Genomic DNA, 10,335 nt, shown 5'->3' with positions numbered 1-10,335 from the left:
CAGCAGGCCTTCATGGTAAAATAGCTGTTATGAAACCACTGCTAAGGACAGGCAACAAGCAGAAGAGACTTGTTTGGGCTAAAGAACACAAGTAATGGACATTAGATCAGTGGAAATCTGTGCTTTGGTCTGATGAGTCCAAATATGAGATCTTTGGTTCCAACCACCGTGTCTTTGTGCGACGCAGAAAAGGTGAACGGATGGACTCTATATGCCTGGTTCCCACCGTGAAGCATGGAGGAGGAGGTGTGATGGTGTGGGGGTGTTTTGCTGGTGACACTGTTGGGGATTTATTCAAAATTGAAGGCATACTGAACCAGCATGGCTACCACAGCATCTTGCAGCGGCGTGCTATTCCATCCGGTTTGCATTTAGTTGGACCATCGTATATTTTTCAACAGGACAATGACCCCAAACACAACTCCAGGCTGTGTAAGGGCTATTTGACCAAGAGGGAGAGTGATGGGGTGCTACGCCAGATGACCCGGCTTCCACAGTCACCAGACCTGAACCCAATCGAGATGGTTTGGGGTGAGCTGGACCACAGAGTGAAGGTAAAAGGGCCAACAAGTGCTAAGCATCTCTGGGAACTCCTTCAAGATTGTTGGAAGACCATTTCTGGTGACTACCTCTTGAAGCTCATCAAGAGAATGCCAAGAGTGTGCAAAGCAGTCATCAAAGCAAAAGGAGGCTACTTTGAAGAACCTAGAATATAAGACATATTTTCAGTTGTTTCACACTTTTTTGTTAAGTATATAATTCCACATGTGTTAATTCATAGTTTTGATGCCTTCAATGTGAATGTACAATTTTCAAAGTCATGAAAATACAGAAAAATCTTTAAATGAGAAGGTGTGTCCAAACTTTTGGTCTGTACTGTAACTGTAGCCATTTCACTATGGGAAAGCCGACTTACTATTGTCTCTGCTTCTCACATGCTCCATGAACCTCGTCACATTTGAAATCCAATCATGTACATGTGCCTCTGAGATGTCCTAGCTGACTCTACGTATAGGTATGTGTTTTGTTTAACAATGGAATTCATTGGATCATTCATTGAAAATGAGGCGAAGAAGAATTAACTGTATGAATTAATTGTCGATCGTTGTCATGCCAGAGAAATTAACACACCTCTGCAAATTCAGAGGAAGGATAATTGATGGATTAATATAAATAGAGGTCTCTTCTGTGCACTGGTACAGTCGCAGTTTTGGACTTATCCCTGAGGATCAGAAAGGTACTGAACTCTTACAATCATCTTGTACTAGTGGACGAAGAAGAAGAAAGCCATTGCCTCTAAACTAGTATGGAATTTTTTTTGGGATTGGTCTTAGAACACTTTTGAGAACTTTTTTTTCTGGGCACAACTTTTTGTGAAGTTCTTCAGATCATCTACCAGCAGTGGTTCTTAGATACCATTGGCTGTATGCTGCATTTAAACAGACTCCAATATAGGTGGTTGCATCTTGATACACAAGGTATAGACCACGTTCAGTATTTGGTCAGTATTTTACATCAGTATTTGTAAGACAAAACCAGGAGTGGGTGATAAATGCAGAAGTGGTGACGTGTTTCTATTATACTTTTCCTCTGATTGTTCCTCTTCTGATTGGTTTACAAATACTGATGTAAAATACTGTCCAAATACTGAACGTGTCCTTAGCATGGTAGATGTCAAGATTGTAGCTATTATGTCTAACTCCATTTGACATGACTATGCTTGGCAAAAGGAGGTCAACGGAGTATTCTTGTGTAGGACTCATGATCAATATTGTTGGAAGTTCTGCTTCTTCTATCATCGGAATATTCTTGTGTAGGACTCATGATCAGTGTTGTTGGAAGTTCTGCTTCTTCTGTCTACAGAGTATTCTTGTGTAGGACTCAAGATCAGTATTGTTGGAAGTTCTGCTTCTTCCTGTCTACAGAGTATTCTTGTGTAGGACTCATGATCGGTATTGTTTTTAAGTTCTGCTTCTTCTATCATCGGCATATTCTTGTGTAGGACTCATGATCAGTGTTGTTGGAAGTTTTGCTTCTTCTGTCTACAGAGTATTCTTGTGTAGGACTCAAGATCAGTATTGTTGGAAGTTCTGCTTCTTCCTGTCTACAGAGTATTCTTGTGTAGGACTCATGATCGGTATTGTTTTTAAGTTCTGCTTCTTCTATCATCGGCATATTCTTGTGTAGGACTCATGATCAGTGTTGTTGGAAGTTTTGCTTCTTCTGTCTACAGAGTATTCTTGTGTAGGACTCAAGATCAGTATTGTTGGAAGTTCTGCTTCTTCCTGTCTACAGAGTATTCTTGTGTAGGACTCATGATCGGTATTGTTTTTAAGTTCTGCTTCTTCTATCATCGGAGTATTCTTGTGTAGGACTCATGATCAGTATTGTTGGAAGTTTTGCTTCTTCTATCAGCAGAGCATTCTTGTGTAGGACTTATGATCAGTATTGTTGGAAGTTCTGCTTCTTCTACGTTAGACTAATCTATATAATCATATCTAGTCCTTAGGTGATATATTTCTCTGGATAGTTTCTTTGTACTTTAGCCTAGTAGTGTTGCATTTGTTGAACGTTCTCCTAGAGGAATGTTCTTTTGAGAATGTTCTTGCTTCAAGAATATTACAAATTTATAGGCTATAAGAGATTACAATATATCTCTTGTACAAAAGGTTTGTAAACCTGATGTGTTAGAAAATGCTCTTTTAATTTGCTGAAGAATGTTACATTCAACTGGCATCTATGATATTTGGGTTTATTTGTTTGTTAATAGTTGTAGCACTTGTTGGAGATCTGAAAAGTGTTGGCCAAAGTGAACACGTTACAGTACGGTCAACATCATCTGTTAGGGAAGATTATAGAATTTTTTGATGTATCATGACTTGTCAGTCAATGATCATGGCTTTGCTATTTCTTGTAATTTAGAATGAATTATTTAACATATCACATCTTCTTGGCGTCAGTCCTTGTTTTGAAAAATCAAGAGTCTCCCGATCTTTCCAGATATTTGGCACAGATATTTTGTGAAGCAGTGCCATCTTGTGGCACATAGAAGTGTCAGTCTTAAGGCAAACTGTGTATTTTTGGTTTTAAATGTGAATATATGTAAAGATATTATTTTTGACATGTATAGGAGGCTTAAAAACAATAGCATTATGAACTGGCAATAAATGTTGAAATGTTCTGTATTGTTCAAAATTCGCGTTTTCTATTGGGTATTAATTCTTATGTATTCTGCTTATTTTCCATCCTATTTAGGAAACGAAGACACCTTTGAAATACAGCAGCCACCATGGTTGGAGAACAAGAACAGCATGTATCGAAAAGTAGCAGTAAGTATTTGACAATAGATTTTTTTTATTTTTATCAAATTAAACCTGGAAGTATAGGAGAGTGTTAGGTATTGTTTAGACCACTCTAAGGGTTCATTCAGACATCCATGGATTTTTGTCAGGTCTTAGACAGCAAGACATGGACTGGCCACCGGTCTCCCGACCAGAGAGTGTCAGCCTCATAGAAATATGTGAAGCTGTCAAGCTTGGATTTGGAGAACCGTGGCCAGTCCGTTCTTTAGTGGTCTGTCCTCGCATGAATGTCTGGATTGAGCCATCAATATTAGAATAGTTCTATGATTTTCACACATTTTTCCATCTCTTGAATAATAATTAAAATGACCAAAAGTTAAGGCCCCTCAGACACATTAGATAGCTGTCAAAAAAACAATACTTCAGCTGACAGCTATCTCCCCACATTTCCCATACACGGGAAGACTCAGCTTGGCCAACCATTCTTGTGTTCTCTATGAGATATCCTCCACTAGACTTTTTATATCTGCGCTGAAGAAAAGGATGAACCATTGTAAATCCAACAAGATGGATACTTCTCTCTCCCAACATTATCTTTTGGAAGAGATTTGGGAAACACCAAAAAAAATAGACAGTTTGCTGATCCCATTGATATCAGCTGGTTCGGAGGACTTTAATCTAATTTGTATGAGGGCTTTAAATTGGATTATTTTTCTAATCTAAGTTTTGAGTCATCTTTTAGTAAGTTGTTAAACTTAGATCAAAGGGGGCAGTTTCCAAGGGGTTTTCGCCACTTAGGAACCTCCACCCACCTATTTTTTTTAAGCGCTTTCCAGACACAACAAAGTCCTCTGTACCTTTTTTTTTGGAACCGTAATGATCATCTTGGCTGCACTGCCAACTAAGAGAAATGCAATTGTCAAACATTTACATACTTACCAACATTCCAATTATTTTCATAAGGAGAGGAGGGAGGGAATGGCTACCTGACACATCATACACAAAATACACATGCCCTATTCTAGTAGTCCCTAAAAGCTGATAACAGATGCCAGTGGGGAGCTCCCATACACATTGCTGGTAGATACTGTTTCGGCTGGGTTCTCACCAGTGTATCCGAATCTATCACATAACGGAAAACTTGACTACAATGGAATCTGTCCGGTTTCTATCGTGGTGTCTGTCATTTTACCTGAAAAAAATAATAAAGAATAATGCGCTGTGATTTGAATTCAGGGATATCTCACTTCACTATACTGATCTACATAGTTATTTAACCATTATTAGCATTAGGTCCAGTCTGAAGACTGTAGCCTGTACACAGTGGTAATACAAGTCTCTTTTATTATTGCAGGATGCTGCGATAAGAGCATGAGTAAGTATGAACTCCTCTTTGGAAATTTACATACGGAATAATTTCGAGTACCAGTGTATTTCACACTGAGCCAGACGGAATGATATATGTTCCTTATATAAAGTCGTGCAATATTCTAATCATGTTCAATTTGAATTTTAGTCCTACAGATAATTCTATTTGGAATTTGGACTCCGATTAATATTGCACTGATTGTTGTTGGTAAGTGATAACTTAATGATACGTAAGATTAATAAAAAGCCCTGGTGGACCAGATTTGTTTTCTTAATGTTTCCTTTCTTTTTTATTTAGGTGCAAGAAACAAAGATCGATGTGAGGAAGAACCTAAAATCCCAATTTATATGATTGTTGCCGGGGCATTCAGCTTTGCATATTGGGTACTGTTACCCCTGGAATGTTGCCTCCCCAAACTCAGAAGAATTCTCGGATGTCTCGTGGTTTTGTTTCTCTTTGCCTGGTTCATTGCAGGTAAGAACTTGACAGATTCAATATTTGCCAGCTACAAAGTTATGGATTTTCTAATAGTTTAAACGAATTGTCTACTGTGTGTCAATGAGAATGTCTGACAATAAGAGAAGAATCGGGGTACATCTAAAAGGTTTCTTCATTTAAAAAGGGGTTTTAGATATTTTCACTTTTGCAAAATTGGATCATTTTTTGTAGGCAATTTTTACATTCAACTTTTGTGAAATCATTGAAAATTCCTTTATTTTGCAGGCAGCGTCTGGGTCTTCAGAATTTATGGCAACCAAAATAGAAATTGCGACCGAGGCATGTATCTCTTCGTTTTCTCCATCCTGATTATTCAGTACATTTTTATTGGAATTGGAATCATTTCCGCTCTGCTTTCCTGCTTCTGCTGTGAGAATTCTGTAAGTTATTTTTTGCTATTATTAATTTTTATTATTATTATTATTTTTATTATTCACATATTTTATTTCAGCAATTGAATCTACAATAAATGCCAAAGGCGTATAAAAAAAAAGCGCAATTTGGCAGCCGTTTTTATTGAACATGCACCCTTTGTAAAAATATGGCGCTTAGAGGTAGACAATATTGACTACAATAATATTCTGAGTCTTCAGGTGTGCACTTAAAATTTTAAACGGGTTGTCCGGCCTTAGGCTAAAAGTCTGCAGTCACTCTATGTAACTGAAGACTTGTGAATCCTCATATTTGGCGCACTGTGGGGATTTTCCAGCGGGCACGTGAACACAAATGTGCAATTTGCATACATGCGGTCACATGCCTACTAGATGTGCATGGCCTCGCTCAATGCAAGTGTATTGAGCGAGGCCAGACAAGTCTAGTTGGAATGTGGCAGGAAGTATGCAAATCACATACTTGTGGTCACATGACTGCCTGTTCTCTGCACCGAAGCACGATGTGAGGATTCACAAGTCTGCAGTCACATAGAGTGACTGCAGACTTGTAGTCTAAGGCTGGACAGCCTCTTTAAGTTCTTGGGAAGACTGGGGGTCCCAGTCTGCTGCTGCCCCTGAGTATATTAGTGCTACTCACTATCCACCCTGAATATAGTACACACTCTACACACTGCCCTGAGCACATACTGTACTTGCCCCCTGAATAAAAGTATTTCCCATACAGTGCCAAAAAAATGTGATCTCCTGATTCAAAAAATGACGAAACTGTGCCCCTAAATAAAAGTGTGCCCAACTCTGACTCCCCTATTTGTTATAAATGCTGCTGTTCTCCTGAATCCGACGCTGTTTTTCTTCTGTTCCTGAGATATGGCCCTTTCTGCTCCCTGTCTTTTATAGCCAAGTGGGTGTCACCCTCAAACTCTTCTTCATGATCACACCCAGTTGGCTAAAAATATATATATATATATATATATATATATATTTATATTTCGGGAAGAAGGGGTCGTATTTCAGCAATGGAGAGGCGCAGGAATAAAAGTAAAACATCGTCGGATTCAGGAGAACAGCGGCATTTACGCCGGGTAAGAATATGACATATTTATGACGAGTAACCGGTCCTTTTATAAGAGTTTCTCCAGTGTTGCTCCTGCTTTTGTCTTAAATCTGAGAGTGAGAGAAGCAGCCAAACCGAAGTCTCTTTCGCAAAGCAGGAGAGGCATTGAGGGTCGACCGGTTGCCTTGGTAACATAGTAGAAGAGCTCTTGCCATTGTGCATTAGGCCAAAGAGACGCGTGTAATTTCTTTCAAAAACCGCCCTGTCATTTAGCACCTGTTCCTGAAATATAAAGACGGTATATGACGGCTGTTTGGCGCAGGAACAGCTTCCGTTTCCATGTAAATTCCGCCTTTTACTGTTTCGTCGTTTCCAATTGTTTATAACATTCTAAAACATTTCGAACATTCTAAAAAATTCTATTTTGTAATTTTTGTCTCTTTTTTTTTTTTTTTTTACAGTGCTGCGCTAAGATCTGCAGATACTTCGAGAGCTGCTTAAAGTGCTGCCCTTGTTTGGGGTGCCTGAAATGTCTACAGTGCAATAAGTGTAGAGAAGCCTGCCAGTGCTTAGACTGCAGCAAATGTCTGCAGTGCTGCAGCTGCCTGGACTCCTGCACTTGTCTGGACTCCTGCAACGATTGTAGCAGCTGCTGCAATTGTTTCCAGTCCTTGTGCTGCTGCTGTAAAAGTATCCAGTGCAGCAGCTGCCTGAACTGCAGCATGTGCTCTCGGTGCATGCAGTGTTCGCAGTGCTGCTGCGCTAAGGTCTGAGCAACCGCAGCGCAAATCCGTCAGGTATCTAAATGATTAATGTGCTGTTGTAACCGTAAAAATGTGAGACGCTAAGGGCTTGTGCACACGTTGCAGTTTTGTAGACTTTTGATGTCAGCAAAGTGAATGAGGTTCGTAAAGTCTCATGCACACAGTGCTTATTTTTCCTTATCTGCAGCATGTCAATTCCTTCAGCGTTTTTGCTGCTGATTTCACCCAGACTTATGAGTGGGGGAAAAATCTGCACCAAAAAAAGCATGTAAAAAATGCACTTATTTTATGCAGCGTTTCTGCTGCAGATTTCACCCATACTAATGAGTAGGGAAAAATCTGCACCAAAAAAGCATGTAAAAAATGCACTTATTTTACACAGTGTTATTGCTGCAGATTTCACCCATACTAATGAGTAGGGAAAAATCTGCACCAAAAAAAGCATGTAAAAAATTCACTTATCTTACGCAGCGTTTTTCCTGCCAAGAGATGCAGAAATGGTTCAGAAATTTCTGCTGCAAATACTTAACATGTGCACATACCCTAAGAGATCCCGTTACCTCATTAGTAGCTTGAAACATCAGTTGATTATGAAGTGGATAAGCAAAAAGTTTATTTTTTTATAGCCGGTATAACAAAATATCAAATATTTATTAATAACTTTATATATTCATTGGTATATTAAGTTTGCATGTGATCTATAGATACTGTCCGTGTCTTCCCTGCTCGTGCATACCAGTAATTAATGGTCAAGTGTATACAGAATCAACGAAAATGATGTAAGGAATTCTAAACAAATAAAAATAATGTTTGAAAAAAGTTTTGTTTTGACTTTTTACTTGTATTATAAATGGTTACGCCCATCCCGTTTAGAAAAATGGCTATGATAGTCCAAAATAAAGAGTGACAGAGCTGGAAACAGACATTAAAGCCAAACTTACCGTATTTTTCGGACCATAAGACACACCTAGGTTTTAGAGGAGGAAAATAGGAAAAAAATATTTAAGCAAAAAATGTGATCATGGTGCTCTGTTATAGGGGAGGGAGTCTGCTGCTGACACTGGTATTAGGGTAATGTCCCCCAATTCTGTTAATATCCTCCTGGTATGTATGGCCCCTCCTTCCTGGTATACATGGCCCCCATCCCATCTTGGTATACGTGGCCCTCATCCCCATCCTGGAATGCATGGCACCCCTTGATCCCCCATCCTGGTATTCATGGCACCCCTTTGATCTACCATCCTGGTATGCATGGCATCCCCTGATCCCCATCCTAGTTTTCATGGCACTCCTTGATCACCCATCCTGGTATGCATGGCACCCCTTGATCCCCCATCCTGGTATGCATGGCACCCCTTGATCCCCTATTCTGGTATGTATGGCACCCCTTGAGCCTCCATCCAGGTATGCATGGCACCCCTTGATCACACATCCTGGTATGTATGGACCCCCTCATCCCCATCCTGGTATGCATGGTGTAGCACCCCGAGGGCTCGGTTGCTACAGAGGTATTGCACCTCAACCAGAGGTGTGATATCTCACTCTCAGGTAAGGATGGAGTGTGGATCAGGACCCCGACACCTGCATGCATTACACCACATTTCCGGGGGACAGGGCGACCGATATGCTCCAAGTAGAGCACGACAGTCCCTGTCCCTGGCTGGAGTGGGGGGAGGGAACACCGAGGAAGGGGGGACCCTGTAGTGCAGGAGCAGGGAGGAAGCAGTTCTTGGGTGCACAGTTAGGAAGTATAAAAGGGAGGAGCCATCTTGGGTTCAGAGCTCAGTCTGAGGAGAAGTGGCAGGGAGCAGAGGCTCTGCATGAGCTCTGCTCCAGAGGCGGGCCTAGTAACTGGAGAGGAAGAGAAAGGAAGAGGAGCGGAGAAGGCTCCATGAACAAGGAACGAAAGGACCCCAGGGGTGTGGATCGGCGAGTCGCCGCCACATGCCCGAATCTACCTGAGTGGAGGGGTCAGGCCAAAGGGGGAGACCGGTCCTCGAAACTAGTGGAGGCGGGGAACTACCCTCAGCTAGAAACCGGAGACTGTGACATTTTATGTGGCGCAGCCCCTTGCCATACCCGTTAGGAAGGCACCACATAGGGTCAGGGAAACGGAGGCCAACGTTTGCCCGCCAAGGCCCGAGGCAGCCGGACAGAAGCGTGGTCACTGGTGGGGTATGAACGGCCAGAGAAAGGACACACAAAGGGGGTCCTTTGAAGCGCTCCAAAGTTATCTGGGAGTTGGCCGAGCCACTCACCTGGTGAACACAGTGCGACGTGGGACGTTATGACCAGCTGAAGTAACTTGGATAAAGAACTGTGAGTAAAGACCCTGGACTGCATTACAGAGACTCTGAGTCTTTATTCCCGCGCACCACCATCCCCCATCATCTGCACTCACTGCCCTGAGGCTATACTTCTCCCGTGGGGAGTTATACTACACTCTGCTGCACCCATAACACCAGCCTCAGCGGTCTGCCCTGCAGCGGCAGTTCATCCTGACCGCAATCCACGGGTGGCGTAGTCGGACAATTTATAAATAAATAATAACAAACACCATGAATAGACTGCCATTTGGTTTGACCACCCTGAGCTACGGACTGGGTCACCGCCACGCGGAGACTACAACCCCCAGCATCCCACAAAAGGCCCGGTTCTGGGTTCCCCACACGGCCCAGGGGGCGCGTCAACTTTGGCGTAGTCGGCAGGATTTCGTGCCCGCAACCACCGGGTACTGCGTGCCTGAAAATAGACTGTTTCACTGTATTGAATGTGGCGCCGGCCCCAGCAGAACGGATGCCATTATGTGCGCGCCAAAAGACAACAAGAAGCCACCGCCCATCCTGGGCCAGGTCCCAGAATGGCGCCAAAGACGGAGCCCACCCCCAACAGCCATGAGTGCGGCTGTAGAGATGTCCATCAATGTGGGGGGGCAGCCCCTGAGAGTGATTGTCAG

At 42.1% G+C, this 10,335-nt stretch overlaps 1 protein-coding gene across 2 annotated transcripts; it reads left to right on the top strand.

The window, feature by feature from the left end:
• Positions 1–1,130: 1,130 nt before the first annotated feature.
• LOC141173899 (uncharacterized) lies at positions 1,131–8,165 on the top strand. 2 transcript variants are annotated; one of them, XM_073658434.1, is made up of 7 exons: positions 1,131–1,237; positions 3,256–3,329; positions 4,657–4,677; positions 4,819–4,878; positions 4,969–5,145; positions 5,395–5,549; positions 7,077–8,164. In XM_073658434.1, the coding sequence occupies exons 2-7, from the start codon at positions 3,290–3,292 to the stop codon at positions 7,386–7,388; spliced, it is 765 nt and encodes a 254-aa protein (XP_073514535.1). In that variant the 5' UTR covers positions 1,131–1,237; positions 3,256–3,289; the 3' UTR covers positions 7,389–8,164. The 2 variants fall into 2 exon arrangements, with proteins under 2 accessions (XP_073514535.1, XP_073514536.1); XM_073658435.1 differs by having other exon boundaries at positions 1,166–1,304; positions 7,077–8,165.
• The last annotated feature ends 2,170 nt before the right edge of the window (positions 8,166–10,335 follow it).

This window comes from Phyllobates terribilis, unplaced genomic scaffold (assembly GCF_046119375.1).
Source record: "Phyllobates terribilis strain yellow unplaced genomic scaffold, ASM4611937v1 Scaffold_13__5_contigs__length_258822181, whole genome shotgun sequence".
Taxonomy (NCBI): Eukaryota; Metazoa; Chordata; class Amphibia; order Anura; family Dendrobatidae; genus Phyllobates; species Phyllobates terribilis.
Note: the sequence above shows the minus strand (reverse complement) of the source record. Positions and strands in the feature narration are given on the sequence as shown.